The following is a 21,443-nucleotide window of genomic DNA, read 5'->3' on the forward strand; positions in this document are numbered from 1 at the left end:
GAGGGATGTCTGAAATTCAGGCTAGCTTTACCCCTGGAAAGGGATTTTAACACTTGGGTGTTGCCCCCGGGTCGAAAATTTCATGTCTCTAACAGAAAATTTTTTCCCAAGGGGTAGGAATTCGACATTTACTAGGTGCCCAGGGGTGGGGAATTTGACTCTGAATTTGAACAAAAGAGTTGGTTAGAATGTTTCTAACACATTACATCAATCAATCCTGGTTCTTGGTTGGTGATCTACAGCGCTTCAGTGACATATAGCCACAATAATCCTGGTATTTCGGAAATCGGGGAAGGGGTCTAACTGGGTCTGGATGCGACGCACCTCCAAGCGTAAAGAACGATAAAACACCGACATGGGAGATTTTTAAACTCAGACGTTTCTCCATAGGTTCCCACTAAATTTCCCGTTCGACAGTTCGAAAATCGAAAGTTCCAGTTGGCAAAAGTCCCGATAAAAACTACCACCAAACAACAACCACAAGATTATTTATGGCATACAGCGTCCTCCTCCACAATAATCCTGGTATTTCGGAAATCGGGGAAGGGGTCTAACTGGGTCTGGATGCGACGCACCTCCAAGCGTAAAGAACGATAAAACACCGACATGGGAGATTTTTAACCTCAGACAAGTGACACGGGATCCTTGTTTCTCCATAGGTTCCCACTAAATTTCCCGTTCGACAGTTCGAAAATCGAAAGTTCCAGTTGGCAAAAGTCCCGATAAAAACTACCACCAAACAACAACCACAAGATTATTTATGGCATACAGCGTCCTCCTCTGACTTTTATTTTAAACTCTTGCTGTCAATATGTCAATCAATCCTCGTGCGCAACCTAACTTTCGGTGAAGTAAATTTCCGGTTTGCTCTACAAAACTGAAACTCTTTTATAGAAAAACTGGTTAAAGAAAATAATCCTGAACAATCCCTCCTGGCAGGGCCTCTCCAGTGCCAGGGCGGGAAAAGCGGAGTGAAGGAAAAACGCCGTCTGCTCAGAGTTAACCATTTACCATGTCGAAGTTTTAACTACAACGATAATCTTTTCTTTCTTGTACACGTCAATAACTAACAATTTCGACTTTCATGTAATACCAGTAATAACAACTTTAAGTACAAAATGTTCACACACGTATTATTAATACAAGTTAAAACTAAACGTAAAAATCAAGATAAATAAGTTTAAAAGAGCAGGCGGCGCATGTTGCAAAATGTAGCCAACATTTATCAATCGAGTTCGTCGTTCTAAGTCCGTCTAAATCTTCCACTGTATTAAACATCTTTGTTCTTTTTAGTTACTTATTGTCGTCCAATTTGAAGTAATTTTGTACACCGAAAAAAAAAAACAGGAATCTGCTGACAGAGATTCTTTAATCTTGCTCCTGTACGACAATTGGGCGTTGCATCTTACGCAAATAGGAATCCATGGCTTTGTGACAGTACCTCCATAGCAGTTCTTTATCTGATGGCGATGTACGATAAATCTTGAACACGATTTCTTTGATTATTGCAACCCTCTTTGGATCTACTCTCTCTTTGCCTCGGGCTCCATTAAGGTTTCTTCCGATGAGTTCTTCTCGCTTGAATAATTCCCGCAGCAACCGCACGGCAAAATTCATTGTCGACTTGGAGTTCGCGTGTAGCGCGATGATCTCGTCTCTCGATATGGGCAGGTTCAAATCATCTGGCAAGGTTTTTTCTGTTATCTTGGCCATTTCAAGCTGAATACGTTGACGGGACGACATTCCAGGAAGTGGCTCTTTTGAGGCGTTAAAAGATGATAGTGGTGTAAGTGTGTTAAGTTTGCATCCCGTATCTGCATCCCCCTGGTTTTGCGTTTCTGTCAAGCTAGCATTTGATTGGCTTCCCACTGTAGGGGCACTTGACTGAGATGCCATCGCTGTGGGGTTAGCCTGAGGTGTATTCGCGGTGGCAATGGATGGAGTTCCTGTCATGGCAGCATTTGCCGCTGTGGCATTTGATTGGCTTCCCACTGCTATGACATTTGATTGGCTTCCCACCGCTGTGGCATTTGTTTGGTTTCCTACTACTGTGGCATTTGATTGGTTTCCTACTACTGTGGCACTTGATTGGGTTCCCACTGTGGTATTTAACTGGTTTCCAATTTGGGGCATATTGCTTATTCCAGTATTCGATTGAGCTCCTATCATTGCCATAATCTGATCTATCTTGTGCTCCATTCTCAACAACACAGGCAGTATCAACCCAAATTTGTCATCTTGAAGAGCACTAAGTAAGCTCAAGGTGGATGACTGGGGGGCTGTCAAGGAAGACGGTACACCATGTTGAAGAGGAGTTTGCAGTGTACTGTTTACCATTTGCGAAGGAACGAAATTCGGAGGCACTGCAAATTGGACAAATGTTGGCAGCGAGGCTCCCTCAATGGAACCAGGGTGTGGAGGCAGGGGCGCTATTTGCGTTGGCTGAGGAACTGCATGAGGTGGCTGAGGTACTGTTTGTTGAGGCTGAGGTGCCACATTTGAAAGTAGATGCAATGCATGAAGAGGCTGCGGCACTGTATGTAAATGCTGAGGTACTGCATGTGAAGTTTGAGGCACTGTATGGGGAGGCTGGGGCACTGTATGCTGAGTCAACTGTTGGGCAGGAATCTCATTACTTGCCTGTTGAAATGGGCAAATTTACAATTAAATCATTTCATCATTAAAGATATGGTAGCACATCTAGGTGAGGTGCCTGGGCCCTCCTTTTTGCTAAAAACCTTTTAAGGCCTATAAAGAGGCTGGACATTTTTGCCCCCACCCTTCCCCCCTCCCCATCATAGAGCAAGGAAAGGACCATCCTCACTATGACACCCCAGCTCCTTATAGGCATTTCCAGACATGCTACAGGACCTTTCTCTTCATTCCTAACAACAACAGATTGATTCTTAATCAAAATTATTCATTCATTATCCATCCATGGCTACAGGTCATTGATTTTCTAAGCAAAAATAAATAGAGGTCTATGCCAACCTAAAAAAGGTTGAAAATGAGGAGACAGCCAATTCTGAGTTAGGCCTCTTCTCCATCCCAAAAATGGAGTAAAATCAGAGCTTCAACCACAAAAATGCATCAATTATCTACATTTTCCTTCCATAATTAGTGTGAAAACACATTTTTCAAACCCTTTCCTTCCTATCTAGGGGATTTGGCACCCCATATGGGAGAGACTGGGAGATCAGGGGCAGATCCAGGATGTTTCCTAGGAGGGGGTGCACCACCAAGGAATGGTGTAGCTGACTTTTTTTTTACAGAATACCAGTTGTATAAGAAAGCCACAGGTCATCTCAAGTGGGTGGTGTTCCCCCTGCACACTCCCCTAGATCTGCCCCTGGAGATTTGGCCTGTATATAGGGGTGTACCTATTGCACACCTATTTTCAATTTTAGGAGTTGACAAGAATTACTTTTTGGCAAATATTCAGTTTGTTTTTTCACAATTTAAAACATGCCTGGACTATTAAACTGAAAATGAACCTCTTTTAGGAAAAACATCATGATAAACTTAATCCAACTTAATCGAACTCCTTGTGAATCTCTTGAATACAGACACTAAAGAGGCAGAGCTGCAAGCTTATGTTTGTATTAGAGGTTTCTGTATTAAAGAGGTAGAAATTACGGTATATGAATTCTGTTTTTTTTTTTTTATTTCTGGGACCAAGTGAGCTTTCCATTAGATATTAGGCATATATGAGCAGGTGTCCACAAGGAGCGGTTCGACTGTATTTGACTTAAAAATGTTATAAGGCATCATGTAAGACTGGCGAAGAAAATTCAACTCACCAATAATCCTTCACTTGTTTCATTGAGCCTTGGTTTTTTACTCTTAAAGAGAGAGGGAGAAATAGAAACAGTTTAATTTCAGTGTACCACTGAGGCCGGGTCCCTTGGAGTGCTATTAATAGCCATTTCACATTTCACGGGAAATAAAAAGGGCTGATCACCATTCAAGAAAATACCCTTAAACCACCCTCTAGTAAAGACTCAGCTGTCTACTACTGAAAATCCACAAATCTGATTGGTTCTCCCAATCCTGTTGTTTCCTACTTGCTGATGGAACATGATTATGCATGTGTTGCTCCTAGTTGACTTGTAGTCTAATAATTTTGTTAATTAGACAAACCAAAGATAGAGAGGAACTAAAAAGGTCGGGAGGGGAGGGAAGGGAATATCCCTTGGGGAGGGGAATCCCATATGAAAGGGATGGGGATGCTTGCCATCTCGCTTAGGGGTGTAAATTTCGGATTTTTGGTCTTGCTTTGGGTGTTAGGGGCAAAACGCCAGAATTTTTAGCCAAAATGGTCTCGTTTAGGGCTGTGCGTGAAGAAATATACAAATGTGTAGTTCCAGAAAATATCCTTACCCCCCCACGGAAATGATTTGCCCTATGAACCCCCACCCCTCAGGTGGTGTGTGGCCTACGATCGCGGTGCATGATGGGTCAACGGACGTATTATGCTCATTTCCATATGACCGTTGGAGCGTGAACATCTCTGCATAAGTTAGCGCATTGCCCAACCACTGCCCACCCCTCTGGAAATTCCAATTTAGCTTCATACATTGCTTTAAAGTTTTGGGTCTTTGTGACCCTCCTCCTCCCCAGAATTTCCAATCCCTTCTGTGGGGGGAGTATGGATATTTTTTGGAACCACACAATGAAAATTCTATTCTTAGTTTTTCGGTATCTTTTAGGGTCAAGAAAAGCTTGAGCCATGCCCAAATTGGTCTCTTTTAGGGGTTCTTTTTAAAATTTCGGACGAGCATCCCCGCCCCTTTCATAGAGGAGTCCCCCCTCCAGGGGGATATAACATGGAAAGGCAAAAAGCCATTCTTCATTTTTAACTTTGATCCTTTATAATCACATGAACACTTTTTGTTTCGGTTGTTTTGTTGCAAAAGGTTTTTACTTTAGTTGATAGGCGATATGAAAACGCATAAAGCACTTTCCTTGGTCGAGCACTTTTATAAGCTTATGGCGCAACACCGATTTGAGATTCTTCTTTCCGTGAAGAAAAATACGCCATTTTGAACATTGTGGCGCAGAGATTTCTTTCACCAAAATTCCCTCTACATGGTACACCAATGGCTTTTTTTATTGCTATCAGGGAGGATTTTAAAGACTGCAGTGTTGCAGTGTTTATATCATTAAACCGGATGAAGCCGCGATTCTGCAGCGCGCGTCCATACGAACAGCGCCAGCTTTACCGCGACCAGGTCGCAGCCATTGCACATGTGGTTGTAAACACGACACTCGACACTGCAGTTGCAAATAGCGGTTTAAAGATCTTATTTATACCTTTGGGACAATTTTTGTCGGAGTCCTCTTCTTTGGTCGTCCTCGTCGTTTAACAGGTTCAACCTAAAGAAACAAAGAACAGTCTTGCTGAGCTGCACTGAAACAACGAGTTTTGAAACGAACTAGTCCACCAGGATCGACAAATTAGTTCAAACTTCAAATATGGATAATTTGAAAAGCTCGATTGCTTTTATCAAATTATCAAAAAAAAACCTCTTACCATTGTTTCGGATTCTACTTGTTGATTGTCGCCTGCGTCTGACATTGCGGTTCAACTTTATAAAGACCAAGAATGACTCCTACCAAGATTGACGAACGCGGTCGTTTTCGCAAACCTCGAGGGTTCCTCGAGGAAATCGGACGCTCTCGACCAGTAGCCAATCACATTCTTGATATTTCCATTACGTAACGTTTCACGCAACGCTCTTGGCAGCTTTGTACAAGACAGGCAATGAAGGATCTTCTTTAGCCCGGCCTTCAGTACGTATTTTCGCGTTATGAACATTGGGAAAACGGGACTGCAAGCAGACAACGTTTTTTTTTTTCTCAGAGATATTTTATTAGTGATACGGACCATTACTTTTTTAGGGGGTGGGAGGTGGGGGGCAATTACCTAAAAAAACAGTCCAGCACAGAAAAACAGATGAAAAGAATATCGGGAAAGGGGAGGCGAGAGAAAAAAAAAAAAAAAAAAAATAAAAAAAAAAACGGGAGGTGAAAAAAAACTCTCGCTCATAAAAATTGCAGGTCCGTCCCTCATACAACTATTTTAAGTTGAGAAAATATGGTTTTTGCAAGCAACCAAAATTGATGCCAGTGTATTCCTTTCAAACGGAAATTGGGATGTTTTTTTACTGTTCAAAACAAAAGATAGCTCAACCCGCTCAACATAAACATCCATAGCGCTCTTGTCGTGAAATATTACACTTGTTACAGGCAAATACGCGTGACTGTAAACAAAAATCCAACCACAATGTTCCACTAGTTCACACAGCAACACCAATAACCTTTATTTACATCAAAGGACGATTAGAAGAATTATAAATTAATAGAACAGCCAGGTCTAACGTAAGCTTTACAGATTAAAATTTAACGAATTTAATTCAGTTGTGCTTTTGCTGACGTTGCGTGCACTTGTTGGTGTGAACCACGATGCAACATGTTATCACAGCAAATCAATAAAATACTGATATTTTTCTCTCCTAAGGATTTCGTTTCGTTAAACTGATGATGCAAACACAACGTAAACCAACAGTAGTGCATTCGCGACAATGTATCCTTTTGAAACGAGCTATATTGCTTATCTCCAAGAAGTCCGTTGACATTAATCTTTTATTTTCTGTCCACTGCAGGGTTTTTTTAAAAATAATTCTTTTCTAGCATTTCAACTTGGGACATGCCGTTATTTCGTGGGTTTTCTGTGATTTCACTACACAGACGGCTGAAGGTCATCCACACACATTTTGAAATTTCATTCTGTCATGTTTGTGTTTTGCTTTTTGTCCACTGTCATAATGACCAACAACGATGTCGTTTGTCGCAAGCTCGTCGCAGTGTTTCACCCATAGAACTGTTACGGTCAAGAAGCGCTGAGTTGCAGTACATGTGTGTGGGAAGGGTCTTTGCTCTATACCATATTCACGTTTCGTCTATAACAGTTTTACAGATCAATGTTATTTGCGAACTCTTGCAGTCCATCGACGACAGAATGTCACTTGTACAGTTAATTTCCTCGAGCTGTATTTTTTGTAGAATCAGGCAACAGCTGATTGTAGAATTCTTTTTTGGAACTCTTCAGATTCCACTTGCTCAACAGTAAGAAGTGATAAACCAAGCTGATCCTCCTGAAAATTAAAAGACTCAACGTTCAGCCAGGTTTGTGGGACTCGTAAATGAGATTACGACACGATTGGATAGTAAAACAAGTTGGAAGTTGAAAGGGCTATTACCTTGTCGAACGGTTGAGCCATTTGTCGCAGAAATCTTTTACTGATCTAAAGAAGAAAACAAGAACAAATGAAATGTAAATTTCTTTCTAACTGCTTACAAGCCGGTATAACCTCAAATATATAGGCATAGCAGTCGGCCTCGGCAGAATCACAATAAGAACGCTTTATTCTTATCCATAGAAGTGATGGTAGGTCACTCTTGGAAGCTGATTGGTTTTGCACTCAATTATCAATTGTTACTTCATGCAGTGGCAATACATGAAACAGTTAACTGCTTATGGCTTCAGAGTCAAATGGAATTACCCACACATGGTCCCACAAACAAATCCCAAGGCGCCAGACTGGTTTACTACCATGCTGTCTCATCCTCTTAATCTGTAACTTGTTAGCACTACTTATCCTACCCCCTGATGTGGCTGCCCCAGTCTCGGACCAAGTTGAAACACTCACTTTTGAAAATTGACCCTTTCCCTCCTTTACAATGTCCATTCAATCTAGGCAGTAGTTAGAATCCTACCTGGACTGCTTCGTCAATAGAGAGGTTGCACACTCCTTCTTTTAAGTACTCCTGAAACGACAATTCATAAAACAACCTCTAATACATAAATACACAGAAGAGAAACAGAAGAGAAAAGCCGAGAAACAAACTTATTCCATTATTTATAATTTGTTAACTCCATAGAGTAATTTGAGAGTGACTATAAAAGTTATTGTTTGCTTTGGGTTTGGGTTTGCTAAGCCCTCAGTTCAATTAATAATAGTAAATCTTGTAAAACTTCTTCTAGCCAATCAGTATGGCCTTTTTTACCCAAACAGGAACGAGACAAAAACCAATCGTGGCTTGGTTACGTGCGTTTTCCCGCGCTTTGCGCTTTCCCTTGTTCCACATTTTTGCTACCAATTGTGATTGGTTCATTGCATTCTTAAAATTTGCTGTTATTGGCTAGATATGATTACCATTCTAGCTTTGGTTAAATGACACTGAAAAAAACCGAAGTAATTCTCTTTTTCTTTATTCAGATCTAATTACAAATAGCAGAAAAATTCAACTGAGAATGCAGGTTTTGAGAGGATGATGTCAGCACGTCAGGAAAGGTGTCTTGCCTCATAGAACCAATTTCTCAAAATCACAGCACATGTGTGGTAAACAGTTTTAGTCTTGACTTCGTAAACAACACTGAGGCGACAAATATAGCCACCCCTTTTATCCTGGCTTACCTGAATCCATTTTGGTAGTTTGCCTCTTTTATCCACCTTAAAAAATCTCTACAAAACAAAATAAATGAAGGTTTTGAAATTGTCAATTTTCTCAAATTCTTTTCATTTCAAAAGTTCGTCTCGTAAAGTTCTGTTGGTAGATTGCTTCACTATATTCCATACCTTGTCTGCAAACACCATGATTCCATAATCAGTTTTTCCTCGGATGGCTCGACCAACACACTGAAATATTAGTCAATATCAAAAAGCGTTATTATTGTACGTAACAAATCAAGTCTGCAATACCAGCAGTTATCTTAATATAAGTTTTGCCCTTGACAAAATTTTTTTACAAAAAATGCCCCCATCTGAACTAATCATAATTCAGTAAGAGTGCTCTCTATGTTATAATCAGAGTAATAACCTACTATAGGTGTCGGAACTTGTTTACAAGTCGAGCTCACAGACAGCGAAGCGCGAAAGCGAACACACCACACAACCGGGAAACGAGACGCGAACGACTTTTAGAAAGTCTATAACCTATAAACAAGTCTGATGTCAGTTACCTCAGTTGGTTCGTTAAATACAAAATTGTAAACCATCCCCTGCAATGGTCGCCCTTGCAGTAGCATAGGAGACTATTTATTTGGAAAACACAAATTATTGAAAATGTAAGTACAATGATCTTTTCACATATTTACCTGAGCAGCATGCCTCATAGCGTCAAAAGTGAGGAAATCATTTTCTCTGATGTTAAACTGATCTCTGAGGTACTCAAGCCTGGCCTAGTAAATTATTAAAACAGTGCATAATAAGATGAAACTAATTAGTAATGAGAATTTTCTCACTCTAGTCTTGAACATAGACTTAAAAATTTGATACCTGATATAGCTCTCGTCAAAGAAAGACCTAAAATTATTGTTCGAGCCCTGGATGGTGAACGGACTTAAAACAATTAAAATATGGATATACGTGTTAATTATATTTACCTTTAAAATCCTGCTTTGTGTATAGACGTAAGGAATACCAAACATAATAACTGCTCTTCCATAATGATGATCTGTGGAGAATAAAAAAACGGTGAGTATACTCGAATGTGTCTGACTGCTTCTGAAAACGCGTTTTTAAAGTAATGACGAGATGGAGTTCGTTGGCGCCATTTTGTGGGTCAGAGGCCGAGGGCAAAGTCCACGTGTCACGGTAAAACGCGTCCAAAACGCGCGCAAACTATTTTCCACGTTGAGGGCTGTCACGAAATCGCATTTTTAAAAGTACTGGCAATATCGAGTCCATTGGCTTTATTTTGAGGGCCCGAGGGTAGAGTCAAGGACCACGTGACACGGCAAAGTACCTCCAAAACGCGCGCAAACGATTTCCCCCATTGGGGGACGTCGAAACTGGATGGCTAACTAACTGACAGACCAATCAGTGGATGGACTAACTGAAAAAAATGTGCATGTACATGTATGAAAACTGCAGATGCAGCCAGTTATATTTCACTAGATGATGATGCTTGTGGCAAGTTAACAAACTGTAGAAGATATTCTAGAAGCTTTAGAGCGAAAACTCTAGATTTATTCTTAAGTAATGATTACCAAAATCAATTCCCTCTGAAACTTTTCCTCTGGCTACGGAAAGTAATATGGCTCCTCTTCCATTTTCACAAGCCTGCAAAATAGAACAAGATAATATTGCTCAATTGTAAGGCAACTGGCCTCTTGTTGTATTGTGTGCTCGTAGTCATCTGCATTGTAATTAGAAAAGGAAAGGTTAGAATAAAAGTAGAGCGGTTGTCACTTGAGTGTCGAACGGTAACGCGCGTTTGCATTGGTTTTGCAATACTTCGCTTAGTGATTGGTTTAAAACTCTTGCGCCACTCACTCAGCCATTCAGAAGTAAAACCAAAACCAATCGTGACTCGCTCGCGCACGTTTTCACGCGCTTCGTGCCAGCTACATGTATTTGCATCAAGTTTGAATTGGTTTACTGGATTGGCCGTTTTCACACTAGAAGACGGACAAGTCGTCTGACGATTTGTTCGTCTAGTGTGAATTTAAGACGGCTTTTAGACGACTTGTCCGTCCAGACGACCAAGTCGTCCTAAAAAAAATCGTCTTCCCAGACGGCCAATTTCAGACGACTTGTACGTCCAAAATCGTGTACGTCCAGTTTTCACATAAAGACGATTTTGTCCGTCTCAGACGATTTGTCCGTCTAGACAATTTGTCCGTCTCTACTGTGAAAACGGCCACTGTCTGTGTCCTTTGTGATTGGCCAGAGCGATAACTTTGGTTTTGGTTTAACGACCCTCAAGCGAAAACTGCTCTTAATGAGCACTTTGTGACTTGCCCTTTGGTAATTATGAAGAGCTAAACTGGTTTCTGCTGCGTCTTGAGTCTCAATAAAGAGCAGCTTATTTCTCTGAATGTTGCTGATAATTCCCTGAGAATTAAATGAAAACAGATAACAAGTAAGAAAACACTCTTCAATGCTTTTTGAATTACTATTTAATAAGATGATTTACCTGGTCATGCCAAATGGACACAACTGCTTCCTGAAAAACAAAATTAAAATGCTAGTAAATCGTGGGAACACTTTTTTATCTGGAAGAGATAAAAAGTATCATGAAACACCTGATTTTAGGGTGGTTGTTTGTCGCCTGCAAAGAACATGCTTCTTGTCAAATTGCAACTTTACTTAGTTGAGTTAAACCCATGAACGGGGTTGGGGTGGGGTAAGGGAGGGGGGGGGATAAGGGTACATTTCCTGCCCTCCACCTCACCCTTTCCACTACTGTTCACTTGCTCAATTATATGCATTTCTCTTTGTACTTTCACGCAGGGTTCAAATGTTGCTAAGAAGCACATACAGAACAGGCTGTTAGCATATGGCAACAGGCAGGTAGAAACCAACAATGAACTTCTTTAAAGTATCTCACCATGTACTGATAGCTGACGAAGAAGCAAACTATCCCATCAGGCACCACTGCTGACATCTCTGCCAAAAGGTTGCCATAGTTACGGATGACAGCTACAAGTGATATGCACGAAGACATAATTTTAAAATAATTAGTGTTAAGTGTTGCAAAAGGTAAAGGTAAACATTGAGGCAATCTTCTCATGCAAGCTTTATCGTGACAGAGGTAAACTGTTTAGCAACATTTTTTCGCAATCTGATCATTCTTGATGGAAAAAGAAATTTTCAACTTCTGGTTTTGAACAGCCCTGTTGTAGTGCTACGCAATCCGCTAGTCACAATCAAGATTAGGGTTGCAGGCCTCTCTTGGGCCCGCAATTAAGCTTTATTGCACTCAGCATTCCATAAACTTGTAGACACCACTTAAGTTTTAAGGTTGACATGGACCACTCATAAATCAACACCATACACTTCCCATAAGCAAATGTCATAAGTCAACACCCCCTGTAACAAGACAAACTCCTTAAAACAGACAGCCCCCATAAGAATCACCTCTCCTCACATACATGTAAGCAAAAACATTCTGTCATCTGGTCTTTTGCAAAACCCAAGTAAATTTAAAGAAAGCATTTGAACAACCTACATGTATCATCTCTAGTTTCAAACTTTGTTGTGATGGCCACTTGATCACTTCCTCTGCCAACAATCTGCAAAATAGAGAAATTTGTAGCCTGTGAATATAGCCGCCTCTCATTGCTTCTGCTACTGCGTTTGCGTGTGCATGTAGTAGCAGGAAGCATATTCGCAAGCAGGGCTGTATTCACAAGCTAAGATATTTGAAACTCCAGCCAATATTTCATTATAAGAAAGGATATCAACCGTTAAAGAGGAGGGGAAGAATCAGTGCTGATAGACAGTGATGTTTTGAAAGTGATTTTTAATTAATATACAACTTGTCACTTTACTTCACATACCATTGGACACAAGCAAACTCTGGCAAGTGTCATGGTGAATGTTGCCATGGTAACTGGTCTAAAGTCAAGAATCTTGGGATACATGTCTATTGGTGACAATGTCTGGGAAATAAGAAGAAAAACACATTTAGGCAAATTAACACTAAAACACTCACAGCTTTGCAACATGATGTAAAAATTTGAATAAAGAACTAAATATCGATTCCTTAAAGGAACATCATCAACTAGATGACCCAGTTTATATTTGTTTTTGGTATCAAAATCAACAAGCAGATTGCTTGACCTTTCTTGAAGTGTGTGTAAAGTGTTACTAAATAGTTATCGTACCCCTGATGTGATGACAACTGACTGGAATCTATCAAAAACAGGTTTTATAGCAATGGAAGCATCCATACAACTAATGATGAAAAAAAGAAATGAAATACATTTAATCATAAGATTTTCACCTTTCACAAGATCATTGCACAAGAAACCAAAACTATATACATCGTGTAAATGTAAAGTTGTTTGATATTTTATTGTTAGCATGTGTCAATTTCTTATATTGGTCATAGTGAACTCAAATAACATTGTTTTGGTAAATCTAATCAGAGACTTTGGGCAAATATCTTACCTGAAATAAAGGATGGGATTGGGTATGGTTGGAGTTCTATCATCAAACGGCTCAATTATAAGAGTAAAACCTGTAGAAAATAAAATAACATTGTAATATAAATTAATTAAAATGAAATGGATTTTAGAAACAATTTTTAGCAAGTTGCACTACAAAAGTTGCCCACGGGTGAGGGATAGGGCCAAATTGCACTTAAAAACAACAACTAAAATGTGAATTGTATATTGTACCTTTGCTGTACGTGCTCACAAGAGTAGCAAAATTGGCAATCAGTGTGAGTGGACCATAGTCTTGAACATCAGGGAGCTCTAAAGTGTACAGCAAGGAGCTCAGCCGCTCAGCACAGAATCTTAAAAGTGAAAGGAAAAGGTATTGTCAACAAAAAAGAAGGGAAGCCTCAAGCCATGAGGCCCATACTGCCAGAGCTTATACCAGTTTCTGCAGCATTAAGTGCCAAGGAATATTTTTACTCCCCCCACCCCTTGAGAGAGATGCTAGTCCATTGCAGGGTACCCCCAGCATTATGTCTCCAGTACCCACTTATATACACCTGGGTGGAGAGAGGCATTATGAGAGTAAAGTGTCTTGCCCAAGAACACAACAGAGTGACCCCAGCCAGAGCTCAAACATGGACAGTTTGATCCAGAGTCCAGCACACAAACCATACCACGCCACCCATACCCATGTCAACAAGGTACACTCAAAACACTTTGGATACTGTAATGTACACTCAAAACTTAGTTTAGTGTTGTTTGATCTTTAGATGAAAAATGATGTATCACATACCTGAGAGGTTTTCTTTCAATACAGACTTGTTGATAAACATGCTGTAGAAAAGATGGAGGGCTTTCCTGTACCACATGTTGTACTCTTAACCTTGTCTGAGGAGAAAGTACATTCAGGTCATACTTAATTACCGGTACTCACTGAGTAAGACAAATGTATGTCTCAAAATGCTACAAATCTTAAGTGGAAATCTGTTAAACTGAAAGGCAGAGGTACAGATGTCTAGGTAGTTTATTAAAGAGAGTTAGAGCTGTTTATGAATACTGGTTAATGAAAAACTATTTGCGAAATTTATAAATTGAAAACATGCAAGCAAAACAGAGGTAGATATAACCTTTAAATACTCAATGAATCGTCTCATGAAATTCACAAAATGTTCAGCCTGTCTTATATTTCCAGGAACTGCCTCTGAAAAGAGAAATATGTATTTATTTTGAAATTAGAAATATTTTTGAGCTGAAGTTAATAACATTCAACTGAGTTTAAGGATCAAGCTTTACAGATACCTTCCAAGATTTCATCAGGTAGAACTACAAAAGAAAAAAAATAATAATAAAACTTAAAAAATAATTTGACTAAGCCACTTCTCAGATATAAAAGACGACTTAACAAACATCAATGTGTTGTTGTTGAAAATTACATAATTTTTAGATTTTTAATGCTTCTTAGTCTGTACCTGGGTTAGCTAGTACCACATCTGTTTCTCTTGCAACACTTGCATCCCGTAAACCTAAAATCCATTTCATAGCAGTTAAACATCCAAGTTTCAATTCAGGAACGGCAGACACTGGGATAAAAAGTACTCCTGACTATCAACAAACCTTGGACAAGTCTGTTGTACTCCTGCCTTAGTTTATCAGCATCTTTCAGTTTGAGACTTAAAACAACAAAATTGAAGAATTGTTACAAAAAAGTATAAATCTGTATAATGATAATCAACATGTGTTTTTTTTTTAAAAACAAATTGTTTTATAGTTACCCCAGTAATCAAAGAAAACAAGACAACTAGTTCAAAAATCATATCATTGCAGTTAAGTTCACAATCACACAAACACATTCTCCTGTTATAAATGTAGACAATACGCGTTTTGACTTACTTCTTTACAGTTCTAGCCAATGACTCAACATTGGCGTGGCTTCTGTCTAAAGTTCTTCTTGATATTTTTACACTCAGAGATTCAATACACACATTATCTACAAAATAAAAATAAAAAGAGTATGTTTTGTTACATAGTCTACTGACAATTGTTTGCAAAAAGTGTTGGGACACACTTGGTTAAAAATGTCATTTTAGACATTAAAACAATGATATCTTGTGTCACCACACTCTCCTTCTGATCAACCTTGTCCGAATTTCAAGATAACATTCAAAGCTACCAGAAACAACTTTGAAAAGGGTAGGGGTGTCAAAATAAAAATGACTTATTACCCTCGTTCCATATTTATTACCATAATCCTTAAACAAAGAAAAATACAAATCGAACTTTCTAAACAGTAATGTAAAATCATCTTGACCTGAAATTAATCTTAAACTACATGTACAACAGCTACATTGCCTTTACCTATATTGTGTGCCTCGTCAAAAACAACAACTGAAGTCTTTTCCAGTTCTTTTGAGACAAGGTCAGCAATTTTGGGATCCAAAAGGTAATGATAACTGTACACAACTATATTGGCATGGTAAATCTAAAAGGAAGAGGAAGAAGATCATTAGTAAGAACTTTTTCAAATGATATGAAAAGAAAAAATAATTATTGTGGTTATTATTTGGACCAATCGATTGTACATAAGGACAAGTCTAGAAATGTACCACAATACTCACTGCATATCTCGCAATGTAGTACGGACACCACCCCTTTTTCTTGCCGACTTCTTTCAGATCACCCTTAAAACAAAACACACACTTCATTATGCATGTCAGTACACAAATTGTGTTATTGACTGTATTTGATTATTTCTCTGCATGGAAAACATATTTTAAAATTTACCATGTTATACCTGAACACTGTGTTCTAAATACTTCTTACAGAGAGAATTTATAGCGGAGCTCCCAGCGGCCTGAAGGGCCGCAGAGCAGAGCCCCATACCCATAGAATGCTTTTGGTTTTTCATGGTCATCATTACTAGCGGCATGGCTCGCGGGCGTGTGCGATGACGAAGTTGCCCCAACATGACGGCCATACTCCAGAAATAGGTTTAAGGTTATGGTTAACATCAGCTTACATCTTTGATATTGGACATCCATGTCATGGTCAATTGACAGCTGTCAAAACAAGGTATCCGCTGACCAGTATCACATGACCATACTGGGGGCTCACATATAGAGCTCATCGAGGTCAAATGTTTTTTGAAATCAACCGCTGACCAAGTGATGGATTCCATTGGATCGCGGGCTCAAGGGCTATATTTTTCCCTCTTATCGGTCAGTAAATTCGGATTTACGAAAAGGCAGGGTTCTCCCTAGTTTTCAGCACAGCAGGTAAAAAAACCTTTTAAACCGGTAAAGAAATTCCCGTAGATTCCAGCCGTTTTCTAGTTTACCTACATGGAACAGAATGTTGTCCAAATGCTGGTCGAATTTTATTTCATGATAACTTTATTCTGGTCTTACAGACCTCTTTCGCCTGCTATACAGCCTAAGAAAAATTGCATAAAATTATCTTCCGTTGTTTTAAGGGGATACATTTGCTGCCGCTTACATGACGTACTACTTGAAGAATCGGCGGCAGCTCTTTTTTTCTTTGCTTCGAATACAGCATTCACAACCGCGTTGTTGAAAAGTTGTATTCTGAATGCTTCTTTTAACCTGTCGTCTGGATTTTGTTTTAAATTCTTACGAACTTAATAATGAGAAGAATTTGACAACGAAAGCTGCCTTTGTCTTCACCACGTGTCAGCTACGGTCAACTAAGCAATCAACTATTTTCTGCATTTTGCATGTTTTTGAAAACTGAACTATTATATGTAAGTAATATTTCTCACTTCTGAAATTATTTTTACCTCTTTGCCTTTGTGATTGTTTTCATTTTCAACGGACAAAGTGAAAGGACAGCAAGGAAAGCTGCCGCTTCATTGTGGAATCGATCGTGGAAACTGTGCAACAACAGATGTGCACTTGCCGAGAAGTGAGAAAGACCAGCAAAACTTGTTCTTTCTTCGATAGGTATCAGCCCTCAGAGATTCGGAAAGCGAAGGGAAATAAAGAATATTGAATACTAGCACAAATTCGTAAATGGATATTGCATTTGTCGCTGTTTATTTTCAATCTGTTATTTTCGATAATGACTACGAAGGTGAAACGAGTGGTGTTACTTTGTTATTTACCTGTTGAATTTTCAAGATTTCTAAGCGGTTCAAGGCGGTAAAGAGTCGTGTTACAAGCGGTAAAATTTACCGGTTACCGCCTGATAAGGAGAACACTGAAAGGGCGAAGTAAATAATCGGGGAGCTTCGCTTTTAGGCTTGGCTAAATCTGTTTAATAAATATATTGACAGAACTAATGCTCATTGGTTGAGGCCTGTGGAAGCATGGAAATGACATGATGATGATGATGGCATGATGCTTTGTTCTTATCCACTGGAGTAAATTCTTGTAAAACATTAAAAAATCATTTTTCCACCATATAATTTCCAACAATTTGCAGTGAAACTGCTCACTTTTTTGTTTGATTCTTGTGGTTCCACTTGACTATTGAACATTTTATGACAAATAAAAATTTCTATGGTCTATAAAAGTGAAAGCAAATGACATTAATTTAATAAACTACTTTATCCCTTACCAAATTATACACTCCAGAAGCAAGCTTCTCCTCCTTACCACGAGCATCAAAAGCCTACAATACAAACAAAAAACCCTATAATAAAAACATTAACTGACGATTACAATTAATCATGAAAATCAATGCAATTGTACATTGTATTTGCAAAGTTTAAACAATATTTGATGAAAAAAATCATCTTTTCCAGTACCTCATAAAGTGCACAAACAGGAATAGTATTGTCTTCTTTATGTTTCAAGCGTACATATGATGCGGTCAAACTCAAACACTTTCCATCCACTTTCTTTCCTTCTCTTTCTGCACTCACCTGTCAAAAGTACACAACAAAACAAAGTTTACAAAATTAATACAAGTACCGTATTTTCTTAGTTAAACACCCCTGGTATTTATTTTAAATTTGGTCCGATGGACCCGGCGTTTATCTCTGACTTCTGCAGTTTATTCAAGCCTAGTGATTATTCAGAAAGGGTGTTATTTGATATTATTTTTGACATTATTTCTGTAGCTTGTTATACCTCGAATAAATGCTTGAGGGGCATGTTTACAACTTGGAAACCCGAGGCTTATTCAAGACCCAACATTTAATCGAGAAAAAACGGTGTAAGATTTTGAGAAGTATGCAGTTGGCTTCCACAATGTACTTACAAGAACAGCATTTCAAATAGATGACTTCAATTTTACTAATGAAATGGCATAAACAAATAAAGCAATTGTTAAAAACACTTGCCTCAGGATGAATACAGAGATTCTTTCTGGAGCTGAGCCCCAAGCCCAGAAGTTTGGGTTTCTGTCCAGTTTCCTTCTCGTAATACTCTAAAAGAACTTTAAGTTCTTCAAGAACCTACAATTGAATATATCAAAAACAACAAAAAAAGTTACTCTATGTACAACAAAAGGCCATCAAATCTGGGTGATCAAGTAAATAACTGTAACAGACATGCATACCTTCTCTAATTCTGGAACAGTGCGAGAGCAGTAGATGAGTTTGGACAGCTCAAGAGGTTTGGCCTGGTGAAAAGGAATAACGAAGGATTAATGCTAACACTCAGGCATAAGATGGTCGGTATATATGTGATGGAATGAGATTGACTTATACTCTTGACTTATACTCTTGCATGTGGGTTGAAAGATTTACTGGAAGGCTACACAGAACAGGGCACTGTTGAAGCCTTAATATTTACTAAAACAAACATTTTTATATGTGGCAAAACATCTAGGCAGCCCCTTACAGGTCTCACTTTCTGCACATTGCCACATATTCGACTGCAAATCTGGCAAACCATGTTATCCTTCTTGTAGCTAGGCTAGCATACAATTATCAATGTATGGTTATATGTTTCGACAACTTTACCATAATATAGGCAACTATCAAGGATAGCAATGAAATAGTTTTGCCAGTTCCAGAAGGCATTTCCAGGAGGCAGTGTCCCTAAAAAGAAGAATGAGAGAAATATTAAAAAAGCTTACAAAACATACAAGATAAGAACTTCAAAGAAAGTACCTGTCACTCAGGACAGTTGATGTCGTCTGCATTGCAGGGAAATCACCAGTAGTGAAGGGATTTTAAAACTATGTTTAAATGTAGAACGGCATGCAAGAAAGGCGTAAATTTTAGAAAAATTGCCTACAATATCGTACCTTGGCATCAAGGGTTCTTTTCAACTCCATCATGTACGAGTACTGCTCCGGATAAATGTAGTCGTACGGAAAGTACACAAGAAGACCGTCGATATTCAGCCTGCAATAATAAAAACAGCTGGATAATATGATCATAAATAAAAGAGCATACATGCAAAGGGTTTTACTTCATTTTGTTCTTGGCTTGGGCAGCTAGTACTCTGAAAATAAAGCAACAAATTTACTGAAAAAGTTCGTCTGCGTCCGCCATATTGATTTTTACTTTATGATGCGCACGCTCATTTCGGATATCCGCTTTGTAAACAGCGTGGGCTCGTATAAATTTCACTGCTCTCCTTTTCGTTTTAAACTTTTGTTTGAATTTTCTTTCTCTTTTAAAAAACAAGAAAAAGCAAAATAAAGACGTTTTCACAGTAAAATAAAGCAAAGAACTGAAGAAGATTGATATATTTTCCAATATGCCCTCATAAAAGAATCAAATGACCTGATTGGTGGAAATGACAAAGGCCCTTGTTTGCGGTTAATATTTACATTTCCAGGGATTACAATCAAAACATGCCGAAAATCAAATCGGGTGAAGGTTCGTGACTTCTCGCAGGAAGTAAAGGAGGCCGGTGGGAATACATCTTACAAAAGTGGCATTCCAAAGTACGTGAATCATAACCTTTACATGAGCGACATTCGACAGATCATCAAAGGATCAAATTGGAAAAGAGAAGACCTGTGAAATTTTTAAACCATGATGAACGGAGTCAATGAAACAGACGATACAAAACTCGAACAGCAACGTCGGGTGAATTTTAACGATGAACCAGAATCAAGGGAATTTTACAATGAAGACGTGGTCGGTGGCGATAGTAAACATGCAAGCGAAAAAAGTAACAAGATCCCTGTTATACAGCGTGAAGGGGCAACAATCGCTGAAAGACAAGTCGATCTCCAGAACGCCATTGTGTGGCTCCGAAGGGAACTCCAAGAAATGCAATTACAGGACAAGAATCTCGCTCGGCAGATGATAGCTCTTCGGAAAAGGATTAAGAACATGATGAAGGTGGATGGAGATGATATAAACGATTTGGACACAACAGAAAGCTTTGATTCAGGAATCAGTACAATGTAAACACTTTACCGATTTAAAGATATAGCGAACATACGATCGTAATATCTTGAACGTGATTGTGAATTGACGGCTGTTTTCATGTCGTAAACGCCGATAGATCAAATATTTACGTAAATGTGGGCACTTAGTGACACAGTAAGCATTTTTCTCTAATAACTAGCGGTTTTGCGGTGAGCAAAGAGACTACACAAAGCAATTTTCAATTCAAAACAGTATTTATTTTGCGGCGTTGAATTCAACATCTTCGGTACGGTCGTATTAAAACTTCACGCTTGATTAACCTACGTAGCTACAAACAAGTTGTTTTGTTTTATTCAAAGAAAATTTCACGGCATCCTAATCCGCTTAAAACCATTTACAAATCTTTCACAGAAATGATCATGCAAGAATATTCTGTGGGGTTTGTGGGTGATATAAAAAATCTGCGAATGTAATCAAATCATTTTGCCCTCGCGTTTATAAACGTATGATAAAAATACTTGACCAATATCAATGTCGATAATAGCTTCAAATTCATTATACTTTTAAATTGATGATTGTATAGAATATATAGTTTTTTAGACAATTTGAATGGTCGTTGAAAACGATTTTCCAAAGCCAAGGTTAATAGCTTGAAAATGTCAAGAAGAGAAATATTTTAGGTAAAATGGTACAACTAGTTTCTTGATGAAAGTGAAATAAAAACAAATTTGTCATGAATTATTTTCTTTGCGATGTAATAAGCTTCCGAGCAACACATCAAAAATAATATGAAGCGTTAAAGGATATTTCGTACGCTGTATCATTTTACGGCAAAAAACACAGCATGTTCCAGAACTCTCTATAAACTGAAGTCAAAACAATTTTCCCGCGAGCATATATGTTCAAATATAAACCAATCAGATTTGACAATTTTTACAGCGATAGCTGCTTATCGTTTCAAACATACTTCCTGGAGGGGAAATTGAAGCTCGATATTTTGGCTTCATTTTTCCATGTCTAATAGCTTCCAGCTGTTTTGTTAGAACACAATACAACATTTCTTAAAACTAAAGAAAAATTAGACTGCGTTGAACATATTCCCCCGTTTTTCTGTAAAATTCCTGGTCCAAATCCTTGAAATCCTGTCCTTCCCGTTTTCACGCATATAACGCGATCAACGAACGGCGAAGTCTCATA

The 21,443-nt window shown here is 38.7% G+C and overlaps 2 protein-coding genes across 3 annotated transcripts; both read right to left on the reverse strand.

Annotated features, from left to right (window-relative positions):
• Positions 1 to 1,115: 1,115 nt before the first annotated feature.
• LOC144634808 (uncharacterized) lies at positions 1,116 to 5,660 on the reverse strand. Of its 2 annotated transcripts, XM_078493843.1 has the most exons (5): positions 5,534 to 5,660; positions 5,314 to 5,376; positions 3,801 to 3,842; positions 2,614 to 2,640; positions 1,116 to 2,583 (listed from the first exon to the last, which is right to left on the reverse strand). In XM_078493843.1, the coding sequence occupies exons 1-5, from the start codon at positions 5,576 to 5,578 to the stop codon at positions 1,369 to 1,371; spliced, it is 1,392 nt and encodes a 463-aa protein (XP_078349969.1). In that variant the 5' UTR covers positions 5,579 to 5,660; the 3' UTR covers positions 1,116 to 1,368. The 2 variants fall into 2 exon arrangements, with proteins under 2 accessions (XP_078349969.1, XP_078349968.1); XM_078493842.1 differs by having other exon boundaries at positions 1,116 to 2,640.
• An 840-nt stretch (positions 5,661 to 6,500) lies between these two features.
• Positions 6,501 to 19,545, reverse strand: LOC144637332 (general transcription and DNA repair factor IIH helicase subunit XPD-like). Its single transcript, XM_078496453.1, has 30 exons — positions 19,166 to 19,545; positions 18,879 to 18,956; positions 18,473 to 18,535; positions 18,255 to 18,368; positions 17,718 to 17,834; positions 17,528 to 17,581; positions 15,571 to 15,633; positions 15,311 to 15,434; positions 14,846 to 14,942; positions 14,570 to 14,625; positions 14,425 to 14,478; positions 14,255 to 14,278; positions 14,083 to 14,156; positions 13,749 to 13,843; positions 13,193 to 13,311; positions 12,963 to 13,032; positions 12,677 to 12,746; positions 12,350 to 12,451; positions 12,019 to 12,082; positions 11,398 to 11,489; positions 10,984 to 11,013; positions 10,809 to 10,901; positions 10,055 to 10,127; positions 9,449 to 9,519; positions 9,161 to 9,244; positions 8,643 to 8,702; positions 8,481 to 8,528; positions 7,780 to 7,830; positions 7,263 to 7,307; positions 6,501 to 7,157 (listed from the first exon to the last, which is right to left on the reverse strand). The coding sequence occupies exons 1-30, from the start codon at positions 19,316 to 19,318 to the stop codon at positions 7,068 to 7,070; spliced, it is 2,328 nt and encodes a 775-aa protein (XP_078352579.1). The 5' UTR covers positions 19,319 to 19,545; the 3' UTR covers positions 6,501 to 7,067.
• Between the last annotated feature and the right edge of the window lie 1,898 nt (positions 19,546 to 21,443).

This window comes from Oculina patagonica, chromosome 13 (genome assembly GCF_052425735.1).
Source record: "Oculina patagonica isolate OP01 chromosome 13, crgOcupat, whole genome shotgun sequence".
Classification (NCBI taxonomy): domain Eukaryota; kingdom Metazoa; phylum Cnidaria; class Anthozoa; order Scleractinia; family Oculinidae; genus Oculina; species Oculina patagonica.